Source organism: Asterias amurensis, chromosome 13, assembly GCF_032118995.1.
Source record: "Asterias amurensis chromosome 13, ASM3211899v1".
In the NCBI taxonomy this organism is placed as follows: Eukaryota; Metazoa; Echinodermata; class Asteroidea; order Forcipulatida; family Asteriidae; genus Asterias; species Asterias amurensis.
The window spans coordinates 18,985,161-19,007,166 of record NC_092660.1 but is presented as its reverse complement, the minus strand read 5'-3'; the positions used below and the strand labels follow the sequence as shown (position 1 = coordinate 19,007,166).

The 22,006-nt window shown below is 39.4% G+C and overlaps 2 protein-coding genes across 2 annotated transcripts; one reads left to right on the top strand and one right to left on the bottom strand.

Moving 5' to 3' along the window:
- Nucleotides 1–5,535: 5,535 nt before the first annotated feature.
- LOC139946317 (uncharacterized) lies at nucleotides 5,536–6,840 on the bottom strand. Its single transcript, XM_071943943.1, has one exon. It carries the CDS (start codon nucleotides 6,838–6,840, stop codon nucleotides 5,536–5,538), a length of 1,305 nt encoding a protein of 434 aa, XP_071800044.1.
- A 6,715-nt stretch (nucleotides 6,841–13,555) lies between these two features.
- On the top strand, nucleotides 13,556–15,036 carry LOC139946316 (uncharacterized). Its single transcript, XM_071943942.1, has one exon. It carries the CDS (start codon nucleotides 13,556–13,558, stop codon nucleotides 14,891–14,893), a length of 1,338 nt encoding a protein of 445 aa, XP_071800043.1. The 3' UTR covers nucleotides 14,894–15,036.
- The last annotated feature ends 6,970 nt before the right edge of the window (nucleotides 15,037–22,006 follow it).

Sequence of the window (22,006 nt, the reverse complement as noted above, 5' to 3'; positions counted from 1 at the left end):
AACAGGATTATCAACCAAATTTCCATGTGATTTTCAGGATAAGCAAACAACAGCTGCGCCGTACCAGTAACAAGCAATATGCAACAGGTAGAAATTTGGTTGGTAGTCCTGTTTTAATCAAGGAAGAAATTTCATGCTAAGCAATTTTGTTGTTCTTAGCAGCTCTATGAACTGGGCCGAGGTGACAAGGAGAAGGGCAGCGTCTTTCTCATCCTATGATACCTATCAAATACATCCATGTTAGTTCATCATTACACTCGAGTACAGCACTGCTTCAGATGCTGGGTGAGGGTGGTGTCCGCCATCTTGAATCTCATCTGATTGCAGATCCAAATCAGCATAGACAATGTGATCCTCAGATGCTGGGTTGCCATGACTATTCTGCTGCCTCATTGTTATGGAGGCTTGGGCATAATGAGATTCGTCGGTGTTTTCCAGGCTAGGGGTACCGTCATTGACGCTTGTTGGGGGTGGGGAAGAAGGTACGATCTGGTCATTGTGGGTACTCGGGGTGTCACTCCTACGCTCTCGTGGCTTGGGCTTATAGGGTCTGGGTTTACTAGGTCGAGTTGGTCTGACTAATGCAATCGGTTTGATGGATGTGGATAAGTCGACTCCAGAGGGCGTTGTTGTTCCATCAGAGACACTTGACTCAATTACAGGATTGTCATTGTTAGGCCTACCCAATGTGTTACGCTGTGACGGATTGGGTTTATAGGGTGTGGGTTTAATAGGTCGAGTTGGTCTAACCGATGCCGCCGGTGTGGGAGTGGGTGAGTCGTCCCAATATGGCGCTGTTGTTTCACCAGAGACATTAAAATCAAATGCAGGATTGTTGTAACTCTGATCAGTTGTAGGGTTATCGTTGGGGTCTGACTGTTGCTTCTTCAATTCACGTTCAGTCTTTTGAGTTTTGGTACGGATTGGTTTTGCATAAATTAGACTTGGATCAATCGTCTCAGCTGTTTGTATCGGCAAAGGGCCAGCATAAGACTCACCTGGTCCGGATATTGGGCTCGGGGATGGGACATATATGATGTTATCCTGTAATCCATGTTGTATTGAGTCAAGACCTCCATACTCGTTGAAACTGACCTGAGACTGCTCAAGTCTATCTAGTATCAAGTCAGTATTTGTTGGGTTGATGTCTGCATTGAACTGTTCCGATTTGGGATCCGGGTTGCCGGAGCGTCGTTTACAGTAAATAAAAAGGATCAGGATTACGAGGAGAAGAAATGCAGCGACTCCCCCAGCGACTACTCCGGCAATGGCGGCAGGACTGGACGAAGTCTTGGACGTTGTTGTTGGTTCTGTTATTTTTATTGTCACGGTGTTCCTCACTGTAATTGGTCCGACTTTACATGTACGTTGCATACCCGCGAAATACATTGATGATATGAAGCATTCGAATGCAACACCATTGTCAGCATCATCCACTTTCAAATATAATGTCCTTACGACTGTATCGTTATCATCGTTGATTACTGATGTCCAGTTGGTGTATCTAGAAGTCTGTATAGTGGGATTGATCGTCATTGTGACTGTTCCGTGACTGCTCTCAGATGAACACCTCATATCTAACTCTGTCCCAGCGTCTACTGTAATGGGTTCAGCAGGAGAGCACATAGGGAAGGACGCATTGGGGAAGTATAACACTGAAAGTGTTACATTGGATGTGGCTACGATGTTGTTGCCTCCACCCTGCATTGGGTCATTGACATTACACACATATTGATCAGTATCGGACCTCTGCACATTGGTGATGGTAAAGTCTTGAACAACTGTTTGAGTATTCACACCCGATGTACCGAAGATGAATCGTCCATTGTTGCTAAAAACAGTACTTTCACCCCATCTCAGTGTCTGTTTTGGATCTTCAGTTTCCCATTGAACAAAATAATGCGACTCGAGGTTTGTAGCGGTACACCTCATATCAACCTGCCCGCCCTCCTTACGATCAGCCTCTGGTGTTAAGATCACCGCAGACACTGTTGGTTGAGCAGTGACAACCATCAGGAATCCGCCTGCATCAAGTGAACACCAAACACACACCAGCAAAACATACATCGAGATCCTTCCATCCATCGTATTGAATCTGAGTTTATTAAGTTGCTATTAAATCATTCCTGGAGACGACGGGTAAAGGATGGAAATGCATGGAGTAGAATGATCCCACGTTCACATACAGCTCAATGTAACAGTGATTTAATGTACATGTATTTAACGATGAAGTCGACTTGGTTTGTACTTCCTCCTGCTATAACTACGCGCCAATGAACTTCAACAATAACACAATTCATGAATTTCATTTTATCCAGACATGTTTGACAAAAAGGATTATAACGTCACAGTTCAACTGAATCTAGAACAGTTATTTATGAACAACCATACCGCAACTCGCCCATATCATGACATTGAAATACTGCAGAACCTTAGCACGACCACAAAGCGACTGATTGCAACTTCTTAAAGTTCCAAACAAATAATGGTTGAAAGAAACATTTGAAGAGATGCCAACACAGTAAGATTATACGACAGAGGAGATTTATTGGAAAATGATAATAATATTTTCTCGGTGTGTATGGGTTAAACCAAAATTAATTTTCTTCATACCCGATGCAAATTTCACATCTATTAATTCGTTGGAGTGCCCGCTGCTAACACATATGATTCGAACTACATGTCATCTAGCTACCGGGCAATATAGGTGGTCTAGTTGGTATGACACTGATCTAGAATTGCAAAGGTCGTGGGTTCGAATCCCACGTGAGTACTATGCCTGTGACTTTGTTCACAGAACTCGGGAAAGTACTGAGTATTAAGTGGTTACACAGTCGGTGTACATGGGTTATACCAAAACGAATGGTATTTACTTTAATCAGCAAAGAAAGTTGTACACATGCAGATTAGAACTATGTAGTTCGCCAGAAGAAAGACAAACAGTTACCTTTTCCCCTCATTTCAGTTAATGGAAGTGTGCAACGTGAAGGTTTTCCAACAGTAGGCCCTCAAGCAAACAAGGTAGTGTTTATGTCTTTAATTACACTATGTACAACCAATAATGTCATTTAGATAATTGATTCGCCATCGAGTCAATTCGACCGAATCATGAGATTGTGGCATTGTCGTGGTTTGCTTCTGATGCAAAATTCCCCTCCCCAATTTATCGTAACGTTGACACAGCGGCAGAGTGCGCCCTCTATCCAATATCCATGTCTAGTGTATGTGATCATTGTGTTCGTTTTGAATGACAGTTAAAATTAATAACACTCATACTGCTCTGAAGAATGTTTACTAAAATATTTTGTTTGTATTAAAGGCACTGTACACTATTGGTAATTACTCAAAAGCATTGTTAGCATAAAAACATATTTGGTAACAATCAATGGAGAGCTGTTGATAGTATAAAACATTGTGAGAAACGGCTCCATCTGAAGTAAACGTAGTTTTCGAGAAAGAACTAATATTCCAGTAAAATATTTGAATTTGGTTTCGAGACCTCATATTTAGATTTTGAGTACCAAAATCAAAGTTTTTTTTGGTCATGTTGAGATACACCAAGTGAGTGAAGACTGGTTTTTGACAATATTACCAAAAGCGTCCATAGTGTCTTTAAAAAGAAGGCAAATATTTATCACGATTTAGGAGCCTGTTGGCACCGTTGGTGGCTGGCGTGTTTGTGATTTATTGATGGGATACATCAACATCTATACCCTGAAATGATCTATCAGGCATTTTCAAAACTAGTGTTGTGCTACCCTGGGCAATCTATGACGTCACAATCCTCGGATCACACTCTTTGAGAGCACCCAGTGTGAATTTTAATAAGTTCCTGCCACAAAAAAACGCACAAGCGACTAAAAGCCTGTTACATAACGGTATAAAATGACAAGTATTGTCAAACATATATTTGACTTAACTATTCTGTTTTAAACCATCTTACTAATACGAAGAGAATATAAACAATTATGTTGAATAATATACGTCATTTATTTTGTTGGTTTGGGGCATGTTCTTGAATCAGTTGAACTGCGGCATTGCGACCTTTATTGTTAAACTGGTTACCGTAAAAATGAAAACCCAGAGTTGTTTTATTGTTGAACTTCATTTGCGTGTGGTGCTCAGAATATTAAGGAAGTACAACCATTTATCGTTAAACGTACATTCATAAATACCTCAGACAGTTTCGCTATTCCTATTGGTGGAGAGCGCGTCACGTGGGTGTTTATAAACCTTTGTTTATGACCAGTAAAAAGTGTTGAAACATGGGCGTGACACGTGAGCTTGCACCTGTTCTTATAAGACAGTTTCTTCATTCCTATTGGTCGAGAGCAACGACCGGGACAGTGTGCCACACCACACGATACGCGCGACGCGCACAGAATTCCCTTATAAGGAGTTGTTTACCCGAGGGTGGCGGAGGGCCTTACTATTTCATAGCTAGAGGGGTGTTGTGTTGAAAGAAATCATTGAACAATTATAATTTGTGCATTTATTTTACTTTTTGACCAAAAGTGTTGATGTTTTTTGACCGAAAAGGTGTTTATGAATGGGAATCAAAGTGTGTTGAATCGGTTTTCAACTAGTGGTTTAAACCCGCCGAGGCCTGGTTCTTGATAAATTACCTCGACTTCGTCTCGGTAAAATGATCAAGAACCAGGCCTCGTTGGGACTAAACCACTAGTTGACAACCTCTTCACCACACATTGATTCCTTTATTAAATCACTTGTACATTGAGCTGTACATGGAACTCACACACGGTTACTGTATGTGCACACTCCATCCGTATCATATTTATTTGGTGATAAAGCCACACAGCTCCTTAACCTTAACTTGCACGAATCACATTGATTCAATGTTTAGCGTTACTATAAATACATACAATAGCATGAACATAAGTTCGACAAATAACTTTCTTGAACAATACTTTGTATTATTATCATATATGCATTTACAAACATTTTACAACGAGTGTACACGCCTTTGAATCGTATTGTATAATTTGTTGTTAATGAGTTTTTGTATCTTAAATTTGGGTAAATCAAGGTGTACATGTATTTCAAAATAGTATCAAAATCAATATCTATCAAATAGATCAATGATAGTTTACTATTGTTGTCAGTAATTTATTTATATATAGGAGGTTCGTTTATGAAATCCATAGAGAACAATAGAAATTGTCCTCTCTTCCAAAAATGGACGTTTTTATTGTAGCTTTTCGAAAACGTTGTCAACAAAGTACTCTGTAAATTATCTGAACCCTCTGAGTGTGTCGTCTCGAACATTGTACAACTATGGTTTTTATGTACACTGCAACAACTGGGGTGTCAAATTGACACCAAGGGTGTCGTCACATCAAAGTAATCACCAAAAGAGGTTAACGCCAATGTAAATGTTTCCGCAGAAATAAGTGTTATTTAAACCCCACTTTGTGTAATTTTCCCCCTGTTTTATCTTAATGGGACATTACCCATGGTGTACATTCGAACACTCCAGTTTATACAGTGAACCTGATGATGATGGTACTCATGTGTCTAATTGTTAATGTTCTGATACTGCTTCTCAGCTGAACTCTGTGGCACTCTGACCGCTTTATAGCTGGTGTTGGTGCTACCCTCTGGACGAGCGTAGTCATACTCTGGGCTGCCATTCTCTACTTCAACTGGTTGGTAGTAGGTATGTTGTGTTGGAATTGTCTCTTCAGTCGTGGTGGGTTCCGTGTAGACGCGATTCTTGTCCTCCGTTGGCTGCAGCTCCATGTAGGGATCGGGTTGGGTGTCTCGGGGTTCTTTCTCAGATCTAAGTCTTTTTATCAGACGTTTCTGTTTGACGTCACGAAGGATGAGAATAATGTTGGTCACGAAGAATGTAACAGCGAGGACTAAGACAACTATGAAAGCTACAATCCATGGAGTTGAAGATGGGGCTGCATCAGACGAGCTTGGGCTAGACACAGTTGTGGAGGTTGAAGTAACCTCGTTCCCTGTAGATGGAGTAGGATTTCCAGTCGATGGTCTCGTTGATCCTGCTGTAGATGATGTTGACGTAGATGATGTTGTGGGTTCTGTCAAGGGTATGGTCAAGGTGTTCCTCACTGTAATTGGTCCGATGTGACATGTACGTGCCATACCGGCGAAATACATGGATGATATGAAGCAGTCGAATGCAACACCATTATCAGCATCATCCACTGTCAAATCTAATGTCCTCAAGACTGTATCGCTATCATCGTTGATAACTGATGCCCAGTTGGTGTATCTAGAAGTCTGTATAGTGTGATTGATCGTCATTGTGACTGTTCCGTGACTGCTCTCAGATGAACACCTCATATCTAACTCTGTCCCAGCGTGTACTGTAATGGGTCCAGCAGGAGAGCACATAGGGAAGGACGCACTGGGGAAGTATAACACTGAAAGTGTTACACTGGATGTGGCTACGATGGTGTTGCCTCCGATCAATAGTGGGTCATTGACTCTACACACATATTCATCAGTATCGGCCCTCTGCACATTGGTGATGGTAAAGTCTTGAACAACTGTTTGAGTATTCACACCCGATGTATCGAAGATGAATTGTCCATTGTTGTTAAAAACAGTGGAATTACCCCATCTTAGGGTCTGTATTGGGTCCTCAGTCCTCCACTCCACGATGTGATTCGGTTTGAGGTTTGTAGCGGTACACCTCATATCAACCTGCCCGCCCTCCTTACGATCAGCCTCTGGTGTTAAGATCTCCGCATGCGCTGTTGTTTGAGCAGTGACAACCATCAGGAATCCGCCTGCATCAAGTGAACACCAAACACACACTAGCAAAACATACATCAAGATCCTTCCATCCATCGTATTGAATCTGAGTTTATTAAGTTGCTTTTAAATCATTTCTGGAGAAGACGGATAAAGGATAGAAATGCATGAAGTAGAACGATCCCACATTCACATACAGCTCAATGTAATAGTGATCTAATGTACATGTAGTTAACGATGAAGTCGACTTGGTTTGTACTTCCTCCTGATATAACTACGCGCCATTAAACTTCAACAATAACACAATTCATGAATTTCTTTTTACCCAGACATGTTTGACAAAGAGGATTATAACGTCAAAGTTTAACTGAATCTAGAACTGCAGTTAGTATTTATTAACAACCATACCGCAACTCACCCATATCATGACATTGAAATACTGTAGACCCTTGGCACGACCACAAACCGACTGATTGCAACTTCTTAAAGTTCCAAACAAAATCTAATGGCGGAAAAAACAACTGAAGAGACACAAACACATATTATACGACAGAGGAATTTATTCGAAAAGGATAATAATAATTTCTCGGTGTGTATGGGTGACACCAAAATTAACTTTCTTTATGCCCGATGCAAATTTAACATCTTAACTCGATGGAGTGCCCGCTGCTATACACATATGATTCGAACTGCCTCTAGCTACCGGGCAATCTCGGTCATTTTAAAGGTCGTGGGTGCCAATCCCACCCGAGTATTTTTGCCTGTGATTTTGTTCACAGAACTCGGAAAAAAGTTGAGTATACAGTGGTTACACAATCGGTATGTGTGATCATTGTGTTCGTTTTGAGTACACTTACTGCTCTCAAGAATGTTTACTAAAATATGTTTCTGTATTAAAAGCACTGGGCACTATTGGTAATTACTCAAAATAAATGTTAGCATAAAAACTTACTTGGTAACAAGCATTGGAGAGCTGTTGATAGTATACAACATTGCGAGAAACGGCTCCCTCTAAGTAACGTACCTTTCGAGAAAGAAGTAATTTTCCACTAAATATTTGAATTTGATATCGAGACCTCAGAATTAGATTTTGAGTCACCGAAATCAAGCATCTGAAAGCACACAACTTCGTGTGACAAGGGTGTTTTGTGTTTTATTATTATCTCGCAACTTCGACAACCAATTGAGTTCGAATTTTTTCGAAGGTTTGTTAATTTGTGCATGTTGAGATACACGTGAGAAGACTAGTCTTTGACAATGACCAAAAGGGCCCAGTGTCTTTAAAAAGAAGACAAATATTAAACACGATTTAGGACCCTATTGGCACCGTTGGTGGGTATTTGTGCTGACCTGGGAAATCTATGACGTCACGATCCTCGTCCAAACATGGATCACACTCTTTGAGAGCGCTCAGTAAAAATTTAAATAAGTTCTTTGACAAACCGATTCTCACATATCCAAGCGACTGAAAGACTGTAAAATCGAACGTTTTAAAATGGCAACAATTGTTAAACTATAGTTTGTCTTGATTATTCTGTTTCAAACCATTTTATTAATAAGGTGACGATGAAATTATGTTGAGGTCAACGTGATTTAATTTGTTGGTTTTGGGCATGTTCCAGAATCAGTTGAACTGCGACATTGTGACCCTTATTGTTAAACCTGTTGCCGTAAATATGAAAACCCAGAATTGTGTTATTGTTGAGGTTCATTGGCGTGCCGTGCTCAGTATAAGGAAGTACAACCATGTATCGTTAAACGTACATTAAATCACTATTACATTGAGCTGTGTGTGAACGTGGGATCATTCTACTTCATGCATTTCCATCCTTTACCCGTCTCCTCCAGGAATAATTTAATAGCAACTTAATACACTCAGATTCAATACGATGGATGGAAGGATCTCGATGTATGTTTTGCTGGTGTGTGTTTGGTGTATTTGATGCAGGCGGATTCCTGATGGTTGTCACTGCTCAACCAACAGTGTCTGCGGTGATCTTAACACCAGAGGCTGATCGTAAGGAGGGCTGGCAGGTTGATATGAGGTGTACCGCTACAAACCTCGAGTCGGATCACATCGTGGCGTGGGTGACTGAGGACCCATACACGACCCTGAGATGGGGTCGAACCACTGTTAATAATAACAATGGACGATTCAACTTCCTTACATTTGTAGCCATGGCTTCGTCTCAAGACGTTCTCCAAGACTTTACCATCATCAATGTGCAGAGGGCCGATACTGATGAATATGTGTGTATTGTCAACGACCCAGTAGCCACCGGAAGCAACACCATCGTAGCCAGATCTAGTGTAACACTTTCAGTGTTATACTTCCCCAGTGCGTCCTTCCCTATATGCTCTCCTGCTGGACCCATTACAGTAGACGCAGGGACAGAGTTAGATATGAGTTGTTTTTCATTCAGAAGTCACGGAACAGTCACAATGACGATCAATCCCACTATAGAGACTTCTAGATACACCAACTGGATATCAGTAATCAACGATGATAGCGATACAGTCATAAGGACATTAGATTTGACAGTGGATGATGCTGATAATGGTGTTGCATTCGACTGCGTCATATCATCAATGTATTTCGATGGTATGCAAGGTACATGTCAAATCGGACCATTTACAGTGAGGAACACCGTGACATTACTCATGACAGAACCCACAACATCATCCACGTCAACATCATCTACAGCAGGAACTAGACCATCGACTGGAAATCCTTCTCCAACTACAGAGAACGAGGTTACTTCAACGTCCTCTGCGACATCTACCATGACAAAACCAACAACACCAGAGCAGAAAACAACCGAGTCTAGCCTAAGTTCGTCTGCTTCAGCCCCATCTTCAACTCCATGGATTGTAGCGTTCATAGTCCTCGCTGCTATATTCTTGGTCTCCATCATCATTCTCATCCTTCGTGATATCAGACAGAAACGTCTGATAAAAAGACTCACCTCTGAGAAAGAACCTCGAGTCACCCAACCTGATCCCTACATGGAGCTGCAGCCAACGGAGGACAAGAATCGCGTCTACATGGAACCCACTACGACTGAAGAGACAATTCCCGCACAACATACCTACTACCAACCAGTTGAAGTAGAGAATGGCAGCCCAGAGTACGACTACGCTCGTCCAGAGGGCAGCACCAACACCAGCTATGAAGCGGTCAGAGTGCCACAGAGTTCAGCTGAGAAGCAGTACCAGAACATCGACAATTAGACACATGAGAACCATATACAATCATTGCAAAAACTGGTTGTTAAAATTTACACCATGGGTGTTGTCACATTAAGATACAAACAAAATGAATATAAGTATACACAATGTGGTGTTTAAATAACACTAATTCCTGCGAAAACATTTTCATTGGTGTTAACCTCCTACTGTGATTACTTTGATTCTCTATTCGGGAATCTACATAAGACAACACACTTGGTGTCAACGTTGAATCCCCAGTTTGTGCAGGATACATTATAATGGTATAGTGGCAGTATTCGAGGCGACACTCTCTTAATGGAGTGCGGATTATACACAGAATACTTTGAACACAACACCTCCAATTTACAATAGAAACATCAATTACATCATCCATTTTTAAGGGCAGTCATTTCTCAGTGGATTTCAAGAGACATATACCAGTCAACCAAATCGAGAAAACTTGCGAGCGACGGTACTAGTATTAGGCAAGAACGCGGACCATGCATTGCAGTTTCTAGCTTTGGTTGGAGCTGCGTTTTGATAACAATCTTTTCATACAATTAAATTTCAGGATGAATTCGATATTTCTACTGGAGCAGTTAAACCTCACACGGTTACACCGTTAACAAAATTGTGTATAATATGTAAATATTAATACTTAGCAGTTCAAACTACAAGTAGCCTATGGTGATGGTATACGAACACGTTTAATGATAACAAAATGTGATGGTAGGTCCTCACATCAATTGTAAATACTATTTTTGTTTCAAATATCGACGTTAACCAAAACGAAGTTCTTTTTTTTATGCGAATTCAATGACGCAACAACGACATCTCAAAAGCCAATAATTAAATTGTAAAGGTTTTGTGTCATTGCCCAGCGGAATAAAACAAATTGGGCTCAGTTCAAACTCATACATATACACAGAATACTTTGATAACAACACCTCCAAATATCTACAATATAACGTCAATTAGATCATCCATTTTTTAAGGACAGCCATTTGCATTGTTCTCAGTGGATTTCAAGAGACTTTATACCACTCAACCAAATCGAGAAAACTTCTTTAAATGTAACTGTGTACGAGTGACGGTACATGTATTAGACAAGCACGCGGACCATGCATTGCAGTTTCTAACTTTGGTCAGAGCTGCGTTTTGATAACAATCTTTTAATACAAATACATTCTAGGCTGAATACAATTTTTTTTTACTGGAGCAGTTAAAACTCACACTGGCTAAGAAGTATGAATAATAAGTGTTGGAGGACTAAAGTTTACACCGTTAACAAAATTGTGTATAATTTATGTAAATAAGCCATTTATTAATACTTGCAGTTAAAAATACAAGTAGCCTATGGTGATGGTATACGAACACGTTTAAGGATAACAACATGTGATGGTACGTTCTTACATCAATTGTAAATCTTATGTTTGTTTCAAATATCAACTTTAATTAAAACGAAGTTCCTTTTTATGCGAATTCAACAACGACATCTCAAAAGCCAAGAAATAAATGTAAAGGTTTTGTGTCATTGCACAGCGAAATAAAACAAATTGGGCTCAGTTCAAACTCCATCCAACAACACAGATCATTCACAACTCACTATATTTTTTATAATCAAACTCGATGTAAAAAATCCCTAGATAAAGTTTTAAATTTATCTTCTGACCCGTTACTTTTCATTTAGATGCTATTTGACTAAACCTTTCAGCATCAACGATACTTATGTTTATTTAGCTGTTACATCACTATTGCAAATTAATAATTGTACATAATGCTGTGTGACTTCATAATTAAAATGCATTTCAAGCTTAAAAAAAACCACTTCTCTGTTGAGTTTTGAATTAAAAATGTCTAGAGGACTGCTGCCTTGTGAAACATAATAAATCCCACAGATTTGCCAAGAATATAAATTGTTACCAACAAACTACGTCAGTCGACTAAATTGTAATTCTGTCGACAAAGGACTATCTTTTTGAGTCAGGGATTTTGTTCACTTGTATTGTTTAATATTAATCCTGTGGCAATCCAAATTTAAGAAAATAAAAAAAACTTCGAAAGAGTTTTAAATGGGAATAGTTCTCTGAGGATTTGGTTCCGGATCAACTTATTATTGGGAGTCTAGTTGCTTTCAGAATGAAAGCGATCTGTTTATAATAATATCGATGAGAATTTTATACAAAGCTTTAAGAATTAGAAATGACTGTAATGCATCAGCTCCAATACATTCGCACCTTATTAGGTTAGCTGTCATGGTAAAATAATAATTATGTTCATCACTTCGTAAATGAGAATCCCATCACCATCCTCCATGTTAGTATCACCCTTCTGACATTGTGCGGAATTCTCTAGGCTCTCTTGTCTCTCCCCAACTAAGCTTCGTCATTGTGGGACCTTGCCTTAGTGACGTCACATGTTTTTGTACAAATTCAAGGAAGCTTTAAACTACGGTTGCAACACAAAGGTACGGCCCTTGTTTGTAAGGAAGCTCAATGAAGTATATTAGTGGCTATACCCTACCACTCCATCCATGTACTATGAGCGTTATTAATTTAGCTGTCGTTCAAACCGAGCACAATTATCACAATAAACATTGATATCGGATAGAGGGCGCACTCTGCCGCTATGTCATTGTTTAACGATGTGTACCATACCATAACACTGCTAGGAAATTTCAGAATTGTGGCCTTTGGCACCAGCAGCAAACATCGATAAGGAAATAGTCTCATAACTCAGTCGAAGTGACTCAATGGCGAAGCAATGATCGAAATTAAATTTACTTTACCATGTTGTCCATATTTAATATCTCTTTAATTGTTGTTATTAATTTTGGTTTTAAACTTATACACCGATGTGTGTAAGCACTGTCAATTCAGTATTTACAAAAAGTAAGAAACAAAAATAACAGAACTCAGAAAAGTACTAAGTATAAATTGGTGTATAAGGTTATAAAACCAAAATTCATATTGTTGCAAAACTTTCAAGTCGCACATTGTCAACGACCGAAATGAAAGAGAATATGTAAACAGTTCTGCCTTCTGGTGTCGAACCCTACCTAGTTTTAATCTGCATATAGGTACAAGTTTCATGAAAATTAAACAGTGACGTTATATTCTTATCCCTTTTCAATGAAACTCTTCTAAAGTATAGTCTTACTGTGTTTCTGTCTCTTCGTTTGTTTCTTTCCACAATTAGACCTTGGTGGAACTTTCAAATGTTGCAATCAGTCGGTTTGTGGTAGTGACATAGTACAGTGTTCATGATTCGGGTAAGTTGCGGTATGGTTGTTCTCAAATAACTGTTCCAGATCTAGTTGAACTTTGACGTTATAATTCTCTTTGTCAAACATGTCTGGATAAAATGAAATTCATGAATTGTGTTATTGTTGAAGTTTATTGGCGCGTAGTTATAGCAAGAGGAAGTACAAACCAAGTCGACTTCATCGTTAAAATTAATACATACAATATACATACATTAAATCACTATTACATTGAGCTGTGTGTGAACGTGGGATCATTCTACTTCATGCATTTCCATCCCTTACCCGTCTTCTCCAGGAATGATTTAATAGCAACTTAATAAACTCAGATTCAGTACGATGGAGGGAAGGATCTCGATGTATGTTTTGCTGGTGTGTGTTTGGTGTTCACTTGATGCAGGCGGATTCCTGATGGTTGTCACTGCTCAACATACAGCGTATGCAGAGATCTTAACACAAGAGGCCAATCGTAAGGAGGGCGGGCAGGTTGATATGAGGTGTACCGCTACAAACCTCGAGTCGGATCATATCGTGGAGTGGAGGACTGAGGACCCACATACGACCCTGAGATGGGGTGATATCACTGTTTTTAACAACAGTGGGCGATTCACCTTCGGTACATCGGTAGTGAATACTCGAACAGTTGTTGAAGACTTTACCATCACCAATGTGCAGAGGGCCGATACTGGTCAATATGTGTGTAGAGTCAATGATCCAATATCCACCGGAGGCAGCACCATCGTAGCAGAATCCAGTGTAACACTTTCAGTGTTATACTTCCCCGGTGCGTCCTTCCCTATGTGCTCTCCTGTTGGACCCATTACAGTAGACGCTGGGACAGAGTTAAATATGAGGTGTTCATCTGAGAGCAGTCACGGAACAGTCACAATGACGATCAATCCCACTATACAGACTTCTAGATACAGCAACTGGATATCAGTAATCAACGATGATAGCGATACAGTCGTAATGACATCAGATTTGACAGTGGATAATGCTGACAATGGTGTTGCATTCGAATGCTTCATATCATCAATGTATTTTGCTGGTATGCAACGTACATGTCAAATCGGACCAATTACAGTGAGGAAAACCGTGACAATACTCATGACAGAACCCACAACATCATCCACGTCAACATCATCTACAGCAGGAACTAGACCATCGACTGGAAATCCTTCTCCAACTACAGAGAACGAGGTTACTTCAACGTCCTCTGCGACATCTACCATGACAAAACCAACAACACCAGAGCAGAAAACAACCGAGTCTAGCCTAAGTTCGTCTGCTTCAGTCCCATCTTCAACTCCATGGATTGTAGCGTTTATAGTCCTCGCTGCTATATTCTTGGTCTCCATTATCATTCTCATCCTTCGTGATATCAGACAGAAACGTCTGATAAAAAGACTCACCTCTGAGAAAGAACCTCGAGTCACCCAAGCTGATCCCTACATGGAGCTGCAGCCAACGGAGGACAATAATCGCGTCTACATGGAACCCACTACGACTGAAGAGACAATTCCCGCACAACATACCTACTACCAACCAGTTGAAGTAGAGAATGGCAGCCCAGAGTATGACTACGCTCGTCCAGAGGGCAGCACCAACACCAGCTATGAAGCGGTCAGAGTGCCACAGAGTTCAGCTGAGAAGCAGTACCAGAACATTAACAATTAGACATCCATGATATACCTGCACAACATAATGGTGTAGAAGATGCAAGATTCTAGACAGACGAAATTACTCGAATCAATTGAGTGATTGAGGTTGTTTAACTATTGCAGATATATTATTTTTTAATTGGGTTAATCTTGTACCACATACATGAGACTCTATAAAAAATATCGTTGACCAATTATTTTGCCATAAAATTTCTTCAACACAACTTAAAAATACTTTTCATATTAATCCAATTTGTATATTGCTTTAAAACAATATCCACAGAAAAACGGCAGCGTTACACGTTTTATTTGAAGTTCTTTATAAAACACGATTCTTGGATAAAACAATTATTGCAAAAGCGTCACAAATTATTAAGAATAGGGTCAAATTACTGTAGCATTTTTATTCTCCATACCAAAAGGAGGTGTATGTATCCATCCTTTAATACGTGCTACCAATTGCAACACCCATTGCCACACCCACTGCCACACCCCCGCCACACCCATGATACAGCCACACACATTGTTACACCCTTTGGCACACCCACTACCACAACCTTTGTCACATCCATTGCCACACCCACTGCCACACCCATCCCCATGCCCACATCATCGCCAATGGGTGTTCTCCAACGTTTTCCTAGTTTTCCCTTCTCTATCTCTCTAAATGTAATTTCCGATCAGCGTTGTGGTTTTGAAAATTTGCTATTTTGGGGGATTGTTTCACTCGAATAAAACTTTTTTCTACTGAGGGTTTTAAGTTTTTAAGATTTTGACAAACGTGTACACTTTGCTGATGTAAACGCATCCAATTTTAATATACAGAATAAACGCCAATCGCAAAAGACAAACTATTCGTTAAGATTAAAAAAGGCATGAACAATTGATGTGAATTGTCAGCAAATGCATCTATAATTATTCAGAAACAATAAATATCCAAGCAATATCTGTCAATGTTATGTTCAGATTTTTGAAGATTTATTTTGAAGTACATGTTCACTTTTGTTTATGTAAACGCATCAAACTTAAAATATACAGAACATAAACTAACGTCGCCAAAAAGCACAAGGTGTGTACATATACTCAATGATTTTTTTTTTAATAATGCATCAATACATATTCAGGAAAAAAATATCAAAGGAAGTTATATTTGTCAAAGCTTTGTTAACTTACATTGATGTTTTTACAGTAACGCTAACGTGATTGGTGCACGTTAAAGGGGCTGTGTCGTCATGACCGAAGCAGACTGGACAAGGAGTTATGAACTCTCACCCAGTTACTGCACACGCGCATGCGCTCTCTCGCCTTAGATATGATACGTAGGGTGAGTGCGCATGTGCAGTAACTGGTTGAGAGTTCATAGTTCCATGTACAGCCACAGACCTGCTTTGATTATTATGACACATCCGCTTTAATCTATTCTCATATCAACCATTTTAGGTTTTGAAACGGCAAACAAGTCAAAATAATAGAATGAATATTTCGTTGTACTCAGACTAAATCAACAGTGTAAGAACCTGCTCGCTGAGATGTTTTTTGTGAATGTTCATTTGGAATTAGACTATGATTATGTGCAGTAACTGGGTGAGAGTTCATGATAACTGTACAGTTACAGACCAGCTTTGACCAAGACGACACAGCCCATTTAATCTAATTTCACGTCACGTTTTTAGGTTTTTGATCATAAAAGTAAACACACTCAGAACAAAACAAAAAAATCCTTTGTACTCAGATTACATCAATTAGAACCTGCTCGCTGTTATATATTTTAAGTGAATATTCATTTGAAATAAGATGAACCTGCTTCTATGCTAACATCGTTTTCAGGATAGAAAAAAACAGCAGGATTTTGAGTCATAAAAAATTTGTAATCGGAAATCATTATTTAGTATGAACTTGCTTGATATGATTAAATTTGCATTTTTAAATGTTTGTTCTCTTGTAATCAGATGTATGAATATGTATGAACCTGCTTAAAATATGAATAAATGAAGCATTTTTAAATAGTTATCATTTTCTAATCAGATTGTGTGAATGTATATGAACCAGCTTGCTTGAATAAATTAATGACGACTGATTGATATAACCACGTGGTATCTTAAACGTCCATCTCTCGATCAGGAAAATAAGGCACCATTGCCCAACACGCATCGGCTGCTGGTCGAACATCTAACAAGAAAACCCGAACAAAAACAAAGTGTTCGGCTGAAGTCTGAACACCTAACAATAACTGCTCGGGTGTTCCCGAACACATCAAAAACAGTACAGAAAAGTGTTCAGCTGTAGTCATAACTTGTCAGCATGTAAACGCCGCGTTGCCTATGTACAACAAGAAGGGAATCCCGAGAAATAAATGACGCAAACAAGTTAATTGTGACAAGCAAATGACCTAGCCTCGTACACAAGTCTTGTATTCGAGACCTCAATCCTCGAGACCGAGTCCGAGTAAAGTGGGGAGTCTTGTGAGTCGTTTAGGGCTGAGTTCCAACCGTCTTCAGAGAAGGTCTGCATACTCCAAAGACTCCCTCAATGGGAGACTTTGAGGCGCTAGGTGGCAGGACTTACCAGGTAAATTTCCATTGTTTACGTAGCTCTGAGCACGCGCACATTACCGAGAACAATGAAATTTACCTGGTAAGTCTGCTGCCACCAAGCGTCCCAAAAGTCTCCTATTGCAGTCTATGGGGAGTGTTGTACACAAAGCTGTTACTGAGAGAAATACAACAGGACGGTCAACAAATCCAGCCTCAGAATAATACGCTGGATATGCATATATATCATTATATAACTAGGAGGATTGTTCGAAATTGGAGAATCAAATCAAATATTGGTTTTACAAATGTTTCTCTTTTACAGCCCTTTAGTTGCTTTGAGAATTACAGGTAATAATAATAATAATAATAATAATAATAATAAGACTTGTAATGCGCACATATCCACCCTGCTGGGTGTTCAAGGCGCAGTAAACCAAAACAAAACAAAACAAAAACACAACACAAAGAAAAGCAGACACAATAAAATTAGTCATTGAAAACCTGTGACATAAGATAAGTTTTGAGAAGAGACTTGAATTTTGCGGTACAAAGACAAGATCGAAGATTAAGTGGTAGAGAGTTCCAGATGCGTGGCGCGGCTACAGAAAAAGACCTGTCACCCCATGAGTGTCGAGACTTGGGTTCAATGAGGAGAAGCATGGAACTTGATCGAAGATTCCTTGATGGAGTGTAAACTTGAAGCAGTTCAGAAATATAGTGGGGAGCCTTGCCATTTAGAGCTTTGTGGACAATGAGCATCAGCTTGAAGATGATTCGTTGAGAGATAGGGAGCCAGTGTAGTTGTTTCAGAATGGGGGTGATAGAACAGGATTTTCTAGACAGTGTCACAATGCGGGCAGCAGTATTTTGGAGCCGTTGAAGTCGGGAAATCTGGTTGTTAGGAAGACTGTAGAGAAGAGCATTGCCGTTGTCAAGACGAGAAGTAACAAATGCGTGAATGACCTTTTCAGTGGCACTTTTGTCCAAGTACTTGCGAATCTTACCTATATTCCTGATGTGATATGATGATAAACGAACAATATTGTTGATGTGTGGCTGAAGTGTCATCGATGAATCAAAAATAACCCCTAAGTTCCGAGCTTTCAGCGAGGGAGCTATCCGAGCATCACCGATGGAGATGTATGGCACTGAAACCTTAGTTAACTGTTGACGTGACCCAAATAAAAGGAACTCTGTCTTATCATCATTTAACTTCAGGAAGTTTTGTTGTGTCCAACGTCGAATCTCTTGGATGCATTTCTCAAGTCTTGCAATAGATGCATTGGCGTTTTCTTGAGAAGATTTAAACGTGATGTATAGCTGAGTGTCGTCTGCGTACACATGGTAATTCAGATTAAATTTGAGGATGATGTCACGAATCGGTAAAGTGTACAGCGTAAACCACTGCGGGCCGAGTACCGACCCCTGTGGCACAGAGTAGTTCAAAACAACAGGTAGGTGAGATATTGCTTGTTAAAGAATTTATTCAAAATTTCACTGAGCGCTCTCACAGAGTGTGACACATATTTGAACGAGGATTGTGACGTCATAGATTGCCCAGGGTAGCACAAAACTAGTTTGGAAAATGTCTGGTAGTTCAGTTCAGGGTATAGATGTATCCCATCAATAAATCACAAACACGCCACCAACGGTGCCAACAGGGTCACAAATTCTGATTATTAATCCTTTTAAATACAGAATGAAAAAACTTGATCAAGTGCCGTTCATTGTCCTCAACCAACATCTAGTCTGTTAAAAAAATGGTTCGGTATTTTGGCAGAGTATTTTGTATTCTAGCTCATACAAAGTCCTCGATTGTATTTTAATATAAAAAAAATAAATTATACAATAATTCTGTAGCAGAATTTTAATATACAAAATTTTTTAAATGCAAAATTTATTAATATCAAGCAGGTATACGTACATATTCATGTTTTCCAATTACATTTATCTTAATCAAAATCTTGTTGTTATTTTTAATCTGAAATGATGTTTAAGTTATTCATTTACTTAAGCAGGTTCAGACATAATCATTTATCATAATTCCAAATGAATATTCACTAAAAAATACATCATGTCGAGCAAGTTCTTACACTGTTGATGCAATCTAAATACAAAGACATTATTCATTTTTTTTCCTGATTTTTTATTTTTTTTTATCAAAACCTAAAAGTGTGACGTGAAAATAGATTAAAGGGGCTGTGTCGTCATGGTCAAAGCAGGTCATTGCTGTACATGGAACAATGATCTATCAACCAGTTACTGCAGGCGCGCCTTCCCTACTCCGTATCATTAGTCATGACGACACGGTCCCTTTAATCTTGCAAACACCGATTACACCGACTTCATTTTAGCGTTAATGTAAAAATATATCATTCATAAAACATAACTTTGACGTGTAACTTTTTTGGATATTAATTTTCTTCTGAATAATTAAGGATGCATTTGCAATCAATTCACACAAAGTGTTTGTACACGCCTTTTAAATCGTAAACGTACATTTTGTTTGTTATAGTTTGTTTATGTATTAGATGCGGTTATATTAGCAAAGAGTACATGTTTTTCAAAATCTTAAAACCTTAAAGCCATTGGACCCTTTCGGTACAGAATAAAAAAAAAGTTCACAGATTTACAAATAATTTACAGGGTTTACAGAAGGTAATGGTGAAAGACTTCTCTTGAAATATTAGTCCATGAAATGCTTTACTTTTTGAGAAAACGGTAAAACAATATAAATTCTCGTTAACGAGAATTACGGATTTGTTATAAACACATGTCATGACACGGCGAAACGCGCGAAAACAGGAGTGGGTTTTCCCGTTATTTTCTCCCGACTCCGATGTCCGATTGAGCCTAAATTTCCACAGGATTGTTATTTTATATATAAGTTGTGATACACGAAGTGTGGGACTTGGACAATACTGTTTACCGAAAGTGTATAATGGCTTTAAAGCCCAGAACAGAACAGTTTCATTCAAGTGAAATAATCAAAAATGTATGAAATTGTTGTCAAGAAGTTTATGATTTTTAGTTTTCGGTACAATGTAAAACCAAATTCATGTTTAATGTGAAAATTTGTCCTTATTTATAAAGTGTGTACAAGAAAATGTCTTGGCTAACAAATAGGATCTCAAGACCGTGGTAGTATAATAGCTCGATAACAAAATAACATCTCTTAAAAATGTTTTTAATTCAAAAGTTGAAAACTGATGTTTCTAAAATTGATGCATGTTCATTTAAAAAGCAATGAGGCCAACTTGAATTGTAGAACAAAATTATTTGAAGATTAATCAAGGGATAAATAAGAGCTGATAAGCATTTTAGGAGAAGGTACGTGGATTATATTGGGAGAGAATACCGGACCTGGACCCATCTTCGTAGAGCTGCTAAGCACAACAATTTGCTAAGCATGACAGTTCTTCCTTGATACAAACAGGATTACCAACCAAATTTCCATGTGATTTTCAGGATAAGCAAACAACAGCTGAATACCAGTTAACAAGCAATATGCAACAAATAGAAATTTGGTTGGTAGGCCTGTTTTCATCAAGGAAGAAACTTCATGCTAAGAAATGTTTTTGTTCTTAGCAGCTCTATGAAATTGGGCCCAGGTGACAATGAGAAGGGCAGCGTCTTTCTCATCCTATGATACCTATCAAATACATAAATGTTAGTTCATCATAACGCTCGAATACAGCACTGCTTCATCAGATGCTGGTTGAGGGTGGTGTCCGCCATCTTGAATCTCGTCTGATTGCAAATCCAAATCAGCATAGACAATGTGATCCTCAGATGCTGGGTTGCCATGACTACTCTGCTGCCTCATAGGTAAGGAGGTTTGGGCATAAGGTGAATCGTCGGTGTTTTCCAGGCTAGGGGCACCGTCATTGACGCTTGTTAGGGGTGGGGGAGAGGGTGGCATCCGGTCATTGTGGGTACTCGGGGCGTCACTCATACGCTCTGCTGGCTTGGGCTTATAGGGTCTGGGCTTACTAGGTCGAGTTGGTCTGACTAATGCAATCGGTTTGGTGGATGTGGATAAGTCGACTCCAGAGGGCGTTGTTGTTCCATCAGAGACACTTGACTCAGTTACAGGATTGTCATTGTTAGGCCTACCCAATGTGTTACGCTGTGACGGGTTGGGTTTATAGGGTGTGGGTTTACTAGGTTGAGTTGGTCTAACCGATGCCGCCGGTGTGGGAGTGGGTGAGTCGTCCCAATAGGGCGCTGTTGTTTCACCAGAGACATTAGAATCAAATGCAGGATTGTTGTAACTCTGATCAGTTGTAGGGTTATCGTTGGGGTCCGACTGTTGCTTCTTCAGTTCACGTTCAGTCTTTTGAGTTTTGGTACGGATTGGTTTTGCATAAATTAGACTTGGATCAATCGTCTCAGCTGTTTGTACCGGCAAAGTGCCAGCATAAGACGCAGCTGGTTCGGATATTGGGCTCGGGGATGGGACATATATGATATTATCATGTAATCCATGTTGTATTGAGTCAAGATCTCCATACTCGTTGAAACTGATCTGAGACTGTTCAAGTCTATCTAGTGTCAAGTCAGTATTTGTTTGGTTGATGTCTGCATTGAACTGT